Source organism: Battus philenor, unplaced genomic scaffold (assembly GCF_028537555.1).
Source record: "Battus philenor isolate CCGP_79_NKW_IND1 unplaced genomic scaffold, ilBatPhil1.0.hap1 SCAF_2, whole genome shotgun sequence".
Classification (NCBI taxonomy): domain Eukaryota; kingdom Metazoa; phylum Arthropoda; class Insecta; order Lepidoptera; family Papilionidae; genus Battus; species Battus philenor.
In genome coordinates, this window is record NW_027181682.1 from 6,236,304 (window position 1) to 6,252,065 (window position 15,762).

Below are 15,762 nucleotides of genomic sequence, written 5' to 3' on the forward strand. Positions count from 1 at the left end.
ATATTTGGTCTATTCTAGATATACACGATGCTTCGCTTTCGAAGGTTGTAATAACTTGTATGAATAATATATATTTTATAAAATAATAGCTACAATACTAGTGGCTCACTCCTTTTTATATGGTACATTAAATACCGTGAAGATGTTTTGAGTGGAGACGAATTTCTTTTGGTTTTTTGGTTATACATTATCTTCACACTTTAAAAATGCTTTTGACAAAGCTTTAAATACTGTAGGTTATTTTTTCTTTCATCTAATTTAAGATAATATTTTATGAAAAAATTATGGTATTTTTGACAATAGATAAATAAAAGCAATAATTAAAACTGTTTATAATAATGAAACTAAATAGTGATAAATTAATAGGTACATCTTTCTTTGTTTTCAATTAGTTATATTTATTAGACTGGCCATAAATATTTAATGAATTCTTATTATTTTATAAGAATTAAATATATTTCATAACTTATTAGACAGCCGTCCGGACTTTTAAGTACAAACATATAAGATATCACGGCCTTCTTTAACTTTTGTCATATTCGGAAATAATTACAAAAACACTAAGATTTTTAAAGGTTTTTAAAGTGGTGAATTTTATTTTTATAAATAAAGCAGATTAAGTAGTTAATGTTTTCCTGGTTACGGAAATGAAAATTGAAAAATTTTATGGTAGTATATTTTAAGGAGAGAATTAATACAGCATGTCTGTTGAAATCCTTGTCCATAAGTTTTAAGTAATATTAAAAAACATAAGGCGTAAAAAGCGTTTTAAATATTCTGATTGGTATCTATTAAAATTAATAATTGTTTAACATCTATTTCCTGCACAGTTTGCGCTGACATTAGTTATTCGTTTTTCGCATTACAATAAAATGTTAGAGTGATCACTTTATATGAGTTGATGAGTAGAAATAGGAAAAAAAAATCTTTAAAGCTTTTACACCTGTAACCAATCATCCTCCTGTCTTACGTATACAGATATAAGTCAGTTATCTTAAGTTAATGTTTGATTAAAACGTCAGCTCAAGTGCTCCAATTTTTTTTCTTTTTAAGAAAAGTCGTAAATTTCAGATGTTATAATGTTTTTTTTTTCGTGAATAAAACAACTAGACGTACAAAGTGCAATGTGTAGAACTAAAGCCGTCAGTGGAAGTTATTCGATATTTGAATAAATTTCGTATGTGATATGTATATTATTCAGGGCGATGTTATCGGTTTTTTTAGGTCAAAACTAATGCGTCGTGAGCGATTTAATGAATACAGCGGCGGTAGGTACAAGGTTCAGCTATACAGAACAGTTAATTAGTGGCAGAATGAAGTAAAAACTTCGCTGGCGACGTCCTAAATTAGTCCTTAGCGATTTTTAACGAATCCAATTTAGACGGCCGAGAGACGCTGTCGATAGGCCGCCGTGTGCAAAACTGTACTTTTTGCCCCATTCTCAGGTAGAAAATACAACGGTTCGAGGCATTTTCATAACAATGCGCCCGCGGCTTTCTCGGTATACTTTTTTGGGTGCTCGAAACGTTTGACAGACACGCTATTGTCATCGTTAGATGACGAAATAAAAACCGTACCTTTTATAGATAATCAACGGCAGAGATCGAACGAGATCGAACGGAATACCGAGTCGAAATCGTTGCTAATTAACAATTTTTAACGAATCCGGGACGAACATTTCGTTTGGGTTACCAAGTCGGTGACATAAAAAATAAATATTTTTCTTTGAGTTTTGGTATTCTATGGTGGTGTCTGTACAAAGCAGTTATTATATTTGTGTAAAGGAAGGCTAAAATAAAACTTATAAAATTAATCATTAAATTAAATTATTATTAAATTAGAAGTTTACAAACAAAATATAAATTGAAGCAAACTCATGCTTACCTCGTGTAATCGTTTTTGCATAATATCATGCCGCCTTTAAAGTAGAAGGAGCGGCCCATGTCCGCGAGCGCCTGCCCGCAGCACGTGCACTTGAGGCAGCCGTGGTGCCAGTATCTGTCGAGGGCGTGCAAGAGGAACCTCTCCACGATCTTTCCGCCGCAGCCGGCGCATTCCTTCAGTGCTGGGTTGTTGTTGTTGTGCGGGTAGTCGTGGCCATTTGCGGCGAAGGCGGCTTCTGGGGACGGCGGATGTGGCGAGCTGAGCTCCCCGTACCCGTGGTAGTGGGGGTTCATGCTCAACGCGCTCGCTGCCAGCTTGACGGTTGGAGCGGGGACCGCTCGCGCTCACCACCACAACTACACGCCCTGCCAACAGATAGAAAATAAATTATTCATTATGAACGAAAGCTTATGCTGTCTGAAAACTTCAAGACTTTAGGTTTAATCTGAATTGAACCTTTATCGTTAAATGGGATGTCACATCATGGGAAGTGTTTCACCTCCAATAACAACCACAAACTGATCGAAAAAGTTAATTGAAGCTTTCTGGCCGATTAATTTAATACTCCTCTTTATCATCACTTCAGGCATAGGACGTTGTATGCTAGACATAGGCCATCCTCATAGATTTCAAAAAGAACCAGTTGAAAGCGGTCAGAATTCAGCGTCTTTCTGCGACCTTAACAAGGTCGTCTGCTCTTGTGGGGTGACGTCCTACGCAACGCGTGTTCATGGTCTGCAGAACGTTAAGGACAGAACTATTAACAGCACGATTCCTGCGATTTTAGCTAATATAAAAGAATAATACAAATTTTTGTATCAAGAGAAATAAATCTTAGCACTTTTAAAATACACGTCACATAAACACGAAATACAATCGAGGTGTTTACGTATCCTTCAGAGGAACGAGAATTTAAATGGAAGAGTTGAAAATAAAAGCGTAACATAAGTGACGGCAATTATCCCCTCAGTAACGCTGCGTAACACTTTTTATAAAACTTTTTACGGAGAGGGAACAGCGAAAGATTGGCACTCAATTTTTCAGATACAAACAACAATACGTTTGGAGAGCATAGAAAATTTTCTCTGAACGGGCTGACCCTTTGAATTAGTTTTTCTTCACGGCTTTTCGGGTAACGGAGCGGCGTAGGCCTGCGGGCAGCCGCGTTTATAAAATTTTCCAATTAGCAATTTCATACAATTAGAAGCCGGGCAGAGCTATGCGCGGGGGTGGGGAGGGAACGGGAGAAGCACGCGGGCGGCGGGGAGTGCGTCAACCCGATCCAATTAGCTCGCGGCCGGCGAAGCGGCGGGACGCCGTCTGAGCGGCCCTGTCGCCATAAAACTTAATTAAACGTTTTAAAACAAGTATTCATTAAAGAATAATCAAGCTTATGTAGTCATAAATAACCGGATTGTCCCGCGCGGAACGGCTGCCGTAATTAAGACTGCACAGAGTTGATCAAACGCACTGATTTGAAACTACCCTTCATTAAGAGAACGCGAGGCGGGCTCGGGAGCTTCCGCTGCGGTGCAGAAACTAATTAAGAATAACGGACGCTTTAAAAGCGTAATTAATTTAGATTGTAATTCTATTTCTCCGGGACTAAAGTAGACAATTATTTCGGTAGCCCTTTCTTTTGCAAAGATTTGATTCGCTAAACGTAATTTCTTCAACTTCGGCAGAAGAAAGTAACCGCGCCGAGGTTGTAATTGTATCTGTACGTTTGAATCGAATGCGGGAGCATTAAGACGTTCCCGGCGCAGAAACAAGTATTCATAATCGCTGTCGGTAGTTGCAAATTTATTGAAAATTGTGGGATAGTCGAGAGCTGCGAGCGTGTGGAGAGCGATTACATGTCGGCGGGTGAGCCTAATGAAGGCAATAAGGGTCAGATATTGGTAGCGTGTAGAACACCCCATGGCCGCGTTGCGTGTCTACTAATGAGCGGGCCGTCGCGTGCGCAGCTATCTCGCTTCGTTAAATCGCTACAAGTACCGCCGATTTACGGTAGTCGCATTAATGTCTTTGTTTTGTTAATTTTGCGAACACGTGTTAGACATTCGAAACGAAGTAGGTACAGGAGATAGCAATCGCAACACCGGGTCATATAGTTTTAGCTTCCGATTTCAAATCAAGATTCCTTTTAAAAACTTTATTACAAATATTTTATTTAAATTTTACGCAGAAATTATTGCTTTGAGTTATATGTAATATTGGTGCGATGGCGTCCCAAAAGAAAAGGAAACATAATGGTCACTTTTGTAATACTGCATTTGAATGTACGTTTAATGTTAAATGGTTATTGTTATATTTTAGCAATTCTATAGATTGGTGATGGGCGTAAAGCTTTATAGGGTTGATTGTTTATATGCCATATGCCAGTAAAAAGCGTTAACATATATTAAGAATCTATCTGCATAAAGTTAGTGACTATTAATTGTTTTCATTGAGATGCGACTAGCTAATAACAAACACCTAGCAGAACAAAGTCTGCAGGGATAGATAGCAAATAATAATTCATTTTAATATGGATAAGTAGTAATCAAAGTTTTGAAAACGTTTTTTTATAACTATATTATAATCATTACGTTATTTGTAATTTCCTTGATAAGTTATTTATAAAGCGTATTATACTGTATTACCGATCACTTTATTTTCTTTTTGCTTATAATATCTATTTTATACACTATATATATATATATGTATAATCTTACTATTGTGCCTTGTAGTGACAAGGCACAATAGTAAGATTATATTTTTTCATTGTTTAACTATATAATACTTTTTATATACGCCAAGGGATCGGTTTTTTTATTGTGGAAAGGTTTAATGTTTGAAAAAGAACTATAGTTTTTCCAACTTTTCCTGCAATTTTTTTAAACTATTTTAAAAATTAACCGAATTAGTCGAACTGTCCTTGAGTTGAATGCTTAGCAAAGCTTGTGCCAAATCATTTTTATTTACCAAGATTAATTAAGTAGTAAAGCGGAGTGAACAGAAACAAATGTTACGTATCTAAATAATAACACGAATGCAGCAAATTGTTATAGGTCGCGTGGTGCGTGCCTGTAGCGGAGGGTGCCATGCGAACCAGCAGGTGCTGTTTTCATTATTCAAGCTCCATTGATTGGATACTTTGTTGCCGTTTAAAAATCTTATTAGCAACCGTGCCACAATGAACTCCTATTTACCTGGTAAGTGATTTTTTTTCAATTACAACGATGAGCTGCACATTCGAACGTCTAAGGAGGCGAAACTGTAAGTCATCTTGTTAGTGGAACGTTTTATTTCCTCGCTTTTCTACGATATTCCGTTCGTTAGGGAGGTACTTCGATGAGTTTACATATTTTCATAGAGCGGCGCCGTTTCAAATACGCTATTATTATAGCACAAAACTCCTCTGTGCAGTTTTCTAATAGTTTAGTATGCTTTATTGGTATCGTAACACGCCTAAAAATACATTTACGAAATTTATCACTAAGTTTCTTAGACTTAATAGATGAATGAAAAATAAGTAACGAAATTGTAGAAAATAAAACGGAAGATCGTTGACACTTTTTAAAAATCTAATTATTATTACAATCAAAAATATTGCACAGTAACAGTTTCTGAAGCGATTAAATGAATAGGAAAATATTATGAGACATTATTAGAGGAGATTTTAGAGAAAATTTCTTATCACGCTTCCACATCCACTCTGCTCTTACAGAAATATACCGAATAACAAACTTATCAAAGTCCCTGAAGCCACAACAAAAGCAACAACACGTATCGGTCACTGGCTTTCGTGTTCCGTTGTACGGGACCCCCTGGTGCCCGCCGCGTATAACGTAATTAAGGCGAAACCGCCGGCGAAATTAAACGCGAAAACGGAATGAGAATGTGAGCCTAATTAGAGCCGGGGGCGGGGAAGACGTTGCACCGGTGCCCGACGACCGGCGCCCTCGCTAACTCTGCGCGGAGTTAGGAGAGTCGGAACATCGCACCGTCTTAGTCTCGTGTAGACCTTAACGCATTTGCATACAGGTCCATGTAATTGTTATTAACTAAATAGAACTCCTTTTATAATAAATACTTTAAAAGAAGACATTCGGTTCATTAATTGCTTCACAGAAATAATAATTAATTAAAATGATTTAGCGGTCATGGTGGAGATCTTTGGGGGAAGCCGTATGTCTTGCAGTGGCTGGCAATCTACTGTCAATGTGGATGATTTAATATTAGATATTTTAATTCATAAATATTCATTGAGATTACAACAGTGTATCAAATCAATGTATATCAATTAAAAAAGTTGTTCAAAAATTTTAACAAACATAATTTTTTATGTAATATAAGGGACAAGTTTTTTCAAGGGGAATTTCGACCGGGTTTTTGTTAATTCATTTTAAAATACATTTATTCCATTTTACCGAATAACAAACTAATTCTTAATAATTACAAATTTTTAAAAATTTATAAAAAAAGGTATAAAGATCCTTCTATTTTCATCTTTGACATAATTTTCTTTTTCTTTATTATAGAATTAAGCACAATCTAGAAGTATTCGCTAAATAAAATATGTTTGCTTAATAGAGATATTTTTTTCTGATCACGATTCTGGGTCCGATTTGAAGCCTTCAGACTAGTGAAAATATAAAATCCAACAAAGCTAATACTGTCGAACATGCTTTTAATACAGTTATCTCAGAAAATTATTCACATTAATCAAACTTTTATAGTTTCAAATAATAATATATTAATAACAATTCTTCTCAATATCATTTTCTGTTCTTTCGATTTAGTAGACAGTTAACGTTTATCGTCATATTTAATATATTATGTCTCGTGCAACGTACTTCACTATAAAATTTAGTATAAATATTGCGGACTATTCATGTAGTATATGTAATAGGCATATATAGTATATGTAATAGGTATATGTATAGGCATATATATTCTGGTGCAGTAATTTCATTAGCCTTGTGATATGAATAATACCTATAACATATGAAATGTCCGTGTAATTTTAATGGTATTGAGATTGTTATTTTAAGATAATTAAAATAAGACAACCTTCACATTCTACTATATATATTCAGTATTCCGTAAACTGCCTTGCGAACGCAGAGCAGACTGTAGCTTCAGTTGGCTGGAAGCGTACGCAATTCGTTTTCTCTCACATCCATACTAATTAAAAACTGCGGACAAATTGGATCCCACTCTCGCCCACGGGACATAAAATATCCATTCCATTGACGGCTTGCGCTCCGTTGATTAATTTTATCCGTACGATTGCGATTTTAACTTTTTCATTACTTAATTGTCGAGCTTCATTAAACAAGACTTGGTTTAATGGATGTATTATCGATACCCGAAATTGAGTCGAAATTGTGTGCTCTTTATCGTTCATTAGCGATTGTAAGTGTCGTGTCTGATAAAGGGCATTTTTAATGTTGAATCTTACATAAACTTACTTTAACTTAAAAACAAAACAGAGTATAGTTCGACAAATTCTTTATATTGATACGACCCGCGAATCACCATCTAAATTTCAGCCGTAGATCATCTACTGCTGGACTTACGCATAATCTTTAAGGAAGTGGGAATAAGTGACCGTCCCGCTTTTTAATAAGACACTGGTTGGAATTAGCCGTCTTTTCGCTTTTTCGACGACCTTGACAAAGTCTATTCATTCCTGCACAGCCCTCTGCATTGTTTGTTGTGCGAATGTAAACTTTGTCAATAAGTGGCCAGTAGTGATAGGTCATTCACCAATAGTAGTTTGGTAATCAAGGTTTGGCAGAACAATATCCATCACATTTGTCGTATGACGATATGGTACATTTCTTCACATCAGGAGCAAAAATAGACGACGAATTAACCCAGCTGGACCTCTTGCTCAAAGAGATTACCGCCATTGAAAAGTCTTATAGAACGATGTTAACGATAAAAAGTTTTTTATATGAACTTATAGAGGCTTTTATATTTTTATAATAAAGTAACGCATTCTTTCAAAAACTTCGTTAAATACTTTTTTAATAATTATTAGGGAAGCTTAAGACTAGTAACTTAATAAATAAGATATCGTAACAGAAATTAGCTTATTACAAACTTTCACATGTTGTAACGTAAAAGACTTTTCTTAAGAAAATTTTCAAGCATATTTACCAAGGTTCGGATTTTAATTTTTTTTTTGACAGAAGGGTGTTTTATCCAAGTAACTATGAAGTTAAAATGATTATTAACAATTATATTAAACGGTTTAATTTGCAAGTGAACATCGAGAGTCAAATTTACATTTCATAAAACTTCATCTTTTTTTGTTTGGTATTAAGCATTAAGAATGAAACTTAATGCTACTTCCCGTTACCTTCTCTTTTGAGTAATGGCATCAATCAAACATTTGTAACTTAATGGTTCAAAAGATGTTGCTTTAAACTACTATACATTACATTAAGTATGATATGTAATTTGATAAATAGTTTGAATGGTATGGTTTAAAAACTCAAATGCTGCACTTATTCAAAAATACCAAAATTATTATAAAAATTATGAAACGCTATATACAAAAATTGTTTTTCATCAACGTTTCCCTAGGTTAGCTATTTTATTTAAAAAGTCTAGCTAGAAATTTTCACAGATGATAAAGTTATTTAAAATTTTGTATACGTGTAATTTTTGAATATTTTGCCATCGTGCTGTAGACTTATGAAATAATTAATTCTCACTTACAGCGTTCCTAAAAAATATTTTTACTTGAAATCATTTTTATGTTTATTACGGTATCAAACAGCTGCTATTAAGATTTTTAAGCTATTTATATTCAAGAAGGCCTATAGTACCCTTTATGAACTAAAACTGTACTATTCTTTAATTGATGGTATATGATTTGAAAAAGAAGTTCACACACTTACTTCAAAATTTACTTGAAAAAAATTTAACTTAAAATATTGCTTGTACAAGTTCGTGGGAAAATTGAATAATTTGTGCGTCAAAATTTAACATGTAATCTTTTGATCTTGTTTGAATCATATTTCATTCTATAAAATTAATGATAGCTCAATCCACACGTTAGGCTCTTTTTTTCAATCTTAACTAAAGACCATTCTTTGGTAGAGTGAATTTGAATATCATATTAATAGGATATGCTTGTACATTTATAAAGTATTTAAAATAAATGAGTTATAACAGTACCTACAGGCGGCTAATGTGTAATATTATTTGCATATAATGACCGCTAATGGCCCCGGCGCATTATTCATCGGGCGTGACCTCAAAATGGCCGCAAGAACCGTACGATGGCTCCAGCGTTCAGTGCGAAAAATAATTTTGATATCGATATTATTTCACTCCACACTCTTTGCGTATTTTATTTATATAAGCAAACTAATTTCTACCAGTAACTTTTAAAAACGTTAATAATAAACAAAATATTATTAAATGTCTCAGAATATAACAAAGACAGTAAGAGGCGATTCAATTGTGCTACCCGGAATGGTAGTTAACCAACGCTGGTTTTCGCCCCCTCCTGGGTTACCAAAATGTTAAGCCCAAGATTTACTAAGAATTTACAAGTTAATATGCAGAATAATTTAGAATAAAGGCTTGTTCGGTTAATTTGGATAGGCAGGTGGCAGTCTAACTACGACACAATTACATTTAGACGGGTTATCAATACATACATGATAAATGTTGACTAAAATACAAAAATTCTTAAACTTTTTTATAAAATAATTATATATTTTTACTTTTAATGTCAATTTCGAATTTTTATAAAGGCCTAATAATTTAAGACCATCAGGAAATAAGGACGGCTGGAATGGTTCGCGTTAGAAACAATATAGAATCCACGAAAAAATGTCAGTGACGTTTTTTAAACCGGATTTATTCCTATATTTTTGAAAATTCAGAGTGTACTCATACCTACTAAAAGAACTTACCGATCCCTAGGAAACAGATTCAACAAAAACCACACAACAATGGTAAACGTACTGCGATCTAGTCAACATAATAACTAGAAACAAATTCACAGTGAATTTGTATGCGGTAGAGGTAGGAGACAGAGACATGGTAGCGGAGTCTCTATAATCCCCTAAAGCATTTTGGCCTGTCCAGTGCGAACTTCAGCTTATCTCTGAAACGGTATTCTAAAGCAATAGCCGTCGTCGTTTTCAACCATAGACGGCCACGGCTTGTTATAGGTCCCCCCAAAGATGATGAAGGATGGATGGGAGGATATAACATAATCGCCACGCTTGGCAGACGGCTTAGCGATTGTAGTGTGATATTATGTTATACAGAGGACGCTGCTGCTCATCCTGTTGAAAGTTATTAGCTCTAAAGCAGCATTCATAGTAACTTACAAAATTTGTTTAGGTAGGGAGAGGAGTCTGGTCGGTAAAGGTGAACGCCAATGCATTGCGGAGAAGCCTTCCCAAGCTGCGAGTCGTCCGCGGCTGTATTACGCGAAGGACCCAGCCCAGCAAGAATTCTTGGAATGCAAGGTAACGTCTCATCGATATTATTAGCCTAACGTTCCTGTAGCAACTTCCTTGAAGAAAATGATCTAACCTCATAAGTGTCATCTTAACAAATTGAATGAAATGATTAGAAAAACTTTTGTAATGACAAGAGAATTTTTTTTTCTTTTATTATATTTTATCTATTTTAGTCTCGTGCATGCTCTCCTTTAAACGTTTTGAATTATATTTAAATTGTAAATTATAATCATAGTCATCAACGCTGTATGATTGGTAATCCCAAAAGGTAAAATGCGCGCATACGCTAGTTAATGAAGTCAACCACTTATTCATTGGATAATAAGCTGTTCTTCTTGATCAGATTGTATAATTGACCACGCGATTCTTAGCATGCCTCATGAAGTTTTCCTTTACCGCGTGTGGACTGTAGCGATTTCATATAATTAACACAAAGTTCCCCAATGAAATCGAATCTGTGACTTAAAATTGTACATTACAACCCATTATAACAGTCAAGTGATATTTTATTACTTAACAGCTCTTTAAAATCATAAATAAGCATTGAAAAAATATTTTCAAAGCAATTGTTGGATCGGCAGAAGTAGCTTTAGATATGTCACAGGACGTCAAGTGGAATAGATGGCCGCTGAGGTCTTAATGTTATGGAATAAAGACCACGTATAGACAAGTGCTGCATAGGACGTCCACTTACAAGGTGGATCATGGTTATTAAAGTTATCGGAAGAGTTTCGATTGGGCTTCTCATCGGTCTTATTGATAATCTATGGAGACGTGTCCAAGTTACGAACGATTATTGCTTAAATACAATAGTATGTCTTATATATGTAACATACTACAAAAAGAATGAAAATAAAAAATAACAATATTTTGAAAAACCAAAAAAAAAAAACACAGAGCGGATGCTTTATTCTGTAGTTCGTATTGTTCGTTATATTACGACGTAAACAGCCGAGGAGTATTAACTCGGGAATGATTGTGTGGGCTGCCTGTTAATCAATTAATTTGTCCTTCGACATCAAACATATTACAGTCACAGCAATTAGCGTAACAACAATCGGTCATGTAATATCGCTTTGTACGGGATTCCTATAACCAATTATTGAAATAAATGGAGATTGTTAATTCGAGGCTCAAGTGACAAACGTTTATTAATTATTTTAGGGTCGAACAAGGTAATCTGTACATAAGAACAAAGAAGAAAAAAGGAAGTCTGTGCAGTAAATTTACGTTAACATTTTAAAGTAAAATGTTTATTCCTTTCGAAATGACGCGAATTTAAATAGGTAGGAAGAAAAAGCTTGTACGAAAATGGCAACACTAAATTAATTATATTTTTCTTATTTACTTTGCCATCAGATTAATTAATAATAGTATATAATTAATTAATATTAGTATAATAATTAATAATATACTTAGAGTAGGAACAACTTTTTTAAATACGCCACCTAGGGGTAATACTTTTTTGACCCCTATTTCTGTCACCAAACTATTTAACCTAACTGTTCCAGCTTCGAAGACGTTATTAGTTTTTTTTAATACAATATACTGCAGGTCTATTATATTTATTGTTATTATTTTTATTATATTCATTTGTGTTATATGTTTTGGTCTAAAAAAAGTTACGGAAATTAATTTTAAAAAAGCAAAAAAATGGCCCCAACTACCTGGATTACCGGATTTTTTGGTTAATTTCTATGTCTGATATAAATCGCCTTTTATTCTATTTCTATGTTCTATCCGAAGAAACAAAATTGGCAAAAATAAACCAAAAAAACAATAACAACGTATAAATTTGTAACGAATTTTGCTAGTAATTATTTACATAGATACCACAATTAAATTAGATTGAAAAAACATTTTTTTCAGGCAACGAATTAAAAAAAGAATAAAGTGATTGATGTAAAACAATTATTTAACATGAACACGCTACAATAATATGTAACTAATTATTCAAAAGTTGGAACAAGTTTTTAAAACAAAATTAAACATTGAAACTTTAATGTGCAGCACGTACGAACCGAATTTAGGAGATGGTCGACATTCAACATTTCATCGAAGCGAGAGATCTTAATTGTAAATGCATACGTCGAAAATGTTTTTTGTTACCCAGTTGTGAAACAAAAGCAGTGTCGACATTGCAGTGAGTTCTATAAGGAATTATAGGATCGGAGAGTGCGCATCACGAATGTTGAACGACGCGTTTTGTCTGTCGCTAATGACCACAGATTTGTCAATGTTGTCGAACAGGTGTATCGCGTGTAAAAACACGTATAATGACCATACAAGTGCAGACATTGTCTCCGTCAGATCGGGCGCTCTCACCCGTAATTAGAAGCGGCCGAGCGGTTTTACACCGAGCCACGAAAGCGGCCGGAACAATACGGGACGCAATTAGTTTCTTTCTATTACATTATTCTGATTATATTCCTCCGGCAATTTGTTTTAATTAAAATTTTGTTGTATTTGTTTAATTACCATATACTCAAACATCTGTTATAATGTTAAAGTTGTAGCTATATTAAAAATATTATGCTTTACGGCCTTCATGTACCAAATTTAAGTATAAAAAATTTCTAATAAAAAATTACAATTTTGAAAACACTTTTAGGTGTAATCCAACACACGGAGTGTTGGATTTTTTTCGAGGAGACTACCTCCCAGCGATCAAAAACATTAAAATATTAAAGTTAGATTCCTAGAAATACATTTATCAAGCACCTCATCCAAATATTTATGTAGCAACAAGATTTTGTGGTCAACAAAGCGGTTCGTCACGCCGGACTGGCCATAATTGTACTTTGTCCGACAAATATATTAAGTATTCGTGATAGAGGCGAGCAGTGTGTAATTTTCAAACATTTCGCCGCCGCCCGCGGGCTTGTCGGACGTCAGCTTGGCTTTTCTTTAACAGTATCGACGTATACTATATTATTGGATCGATTTTTATGCCTTTAGGTATAACTTTATATAACCAGAATTAAGGAAGGATTGCGATGTTTTACACCGTGGATAATGAATTTTACTATAGGCAAGTAATACCCATATCATCATAAAAAAATAATATTTCTTCGTTCTATTGGATGCGAGCAGCGCAAGAGCGGTCATCGAGGCAATCGTTGTCGGAGGCCTATACCTTACAGAGAGCATCTATCAGCTAACATGATGATGGTGATGATGTCGCAAGAGGCTTTTACTACATTTTAATCTATTTTAGTATTATTCTTTAGACGTGTAGTATTAGCATAGTTAAAAAAAAGACTTCAAAATAAACAGCTATAAAAAAATGTTATTAAAATTTATTTCTTGCAGGTTTTTGCTGTCAAAGGAATCATACATATATGTAAAGATCTCATAATAAAATAAAATTAATTAAATAGTTACAAAAACAATAAAAACAATGTTAATTCGGTTTCTTTTCTTTACATAAACGTACTTTATGAATAACGTAATTTGCTGCTTCGCATTTTATTTTTAGAAATTAATTTACTGTTGGTAATATTTCTCATTATTGGTGATACAAAAACAAACAGTGCGAGACAATTAGTCATTTTTACTTAACAATAAGACGTCCACCGCTTCTCCACCATTCCCGATTCGATCTCGTAGGGAAATCCCGAACTTGCTAGCAAGGCCCGAAGAGAGAGACCACATTTTACAGCAGTAAGTGATTTAAGACTTTTTTCAATTACACGACGTAGTCAATTTAGTCGTAAATTTCTACATTAAAAGCTGCAATCAAAAGTGATATCCCATGAAGCGATGTGAGCAAGTTATCGCGGCGCCGATGTATCACGATTGCCATTATCGATGCGCAAACACTGATAGCGGTGCATCCATTGTTCGCGCAGTCAACGCACTTTGCGCGAGAAATCTTTATTAAATAAATAATCGGGCATCGATGCGCTGCACTGGCCCGTTAACACGCCGTAATTGCGCTTTAAAAATTATTTATCCGCTAATTATAATAAAATGCCCCATTGTTTTCCATGACCTGTGCAAAATGTAAATAAAAGATAATCTCTCTCAACGTAATTACGTTTTGTTTGCCGTTGCTTGCAAATTCGCGTGAAATGTACATCCCCAAACAATTTTTGAACATGTATCGTACATGTATTATATTTATATATATGTTCTGTTTAACCTCTAAAGAAGTAAACTTCTTATGACTTCCACTGTTGGACTCCCAATATAAACGGTTGGAAGTGGCGTGTATCCAATGACATTCAACGACCTTAAAAATTTTATCTGTTCACCTTGTGGGTGCACGGTGTAAGCTGTACCTTCGGTTCCGTGTACCACTTCAGAACCATAACATCCCAGCGGTCATCTGTTCAGAGCATTAAACAGGATACTGTGACTTTAACTTGCAAACTCGTTGCTATTTGTCGTCGGTTACTTTTGTTCGTATAGGGATCTCTTGATTCTTAATTTAATCTTATAGATATATTACACAAGATAATAACCTTGCATTTATCTAATACGTAGTAAATAATAAACAAGGAATGCAAATATGATCAATCAACTTTAACGATAAACGTTAGATAGCCACATTAATGTTATTATATTTTATTCCCTCCATCGTCGTTTCTTAATACGAAACCGTTAACTTTACTGAATTCAGTTACTATCGTATTAAAGCAGACTGGACTTTTAGAGATTACAACAGTTTTAACTAACAGTGCTTGGTGCAGTTTTTTTTTCAATGAAGATGATAATAACGTATCCCCAACTAAATACCGAATAGGCTTTAATTATGCAAGTAAAATATTTTATTATCCTTAGAAGTAATTAATCTTTTTGAGATCGTAAAAAGCTACAAATAGCCTTTTGTTTGTAGGTACGAAGGAGCGTAGAAGTACAATTTTAATTAGTACCTTGCATTAATTACGTTCTATAATTAAAAGTGTAAAAGGAAATAAAAACACTTTATGCGGAGTCGCGAACGAGTTGGGAGGTTTTATTTTTGTAAATGGTCAGTGTGCAATATTCACTGGAGAATTTATGCAATACGACATAGTCGAATTGGGTATATAATTTTGGTTTCCAAAATGTAGTAAATATAAATAAAATCTTTAAGTGCATTCGGACGAAAACATGGCCCAAAAACTTCTTAAAAGAAAATTGACTGAAAAAATGACGTCTGCTATTTTAAAGATAAATATTTACTTATTTATTCTATATGCTACAAACATTATGTTAAAACTTTTTTATAATATTTTACAATGTAAACGTCTAGCTAGAAGTACCGCACGACTGACCGACTGACGTGCAAGAAAAACGCGGTAAAATGTTTTAATGACCTTTCTTTTATTTTTTAAAAATAACTGTTAAAGCAAAACGAGGGTACCGTTACGCAGTGCATGCAATGTCAACCGCAGCGCTAAACTTCGTA

General features: G+C 34.3%; 1 protein-coding gene across 1 annotated transcript in view; it reads right to left on the reverse strand.

Annotated features, from left to right (window-relative positions):
- LOC137922069 (LIM domain transcription factor LMO4) overlaps positions 1-15,762 on the reverse strand; it is a 125,325-nt gene that overhangs the window by 80,747 nt on the left and 28,816 nt on the right. The window contains exon 2 of the mRNA XM_068764920.1: positions 1,885-2,249. Coding sequence (XP_068621021.1) covers positions 1,885-2,177 — 293 coding nt within the window. The 5' untranslated portion in view covers positions 2,178-2,249. The remainder of the gene's footprint in view (positions 1-1,884; positions 2,250-15,762) is intronic.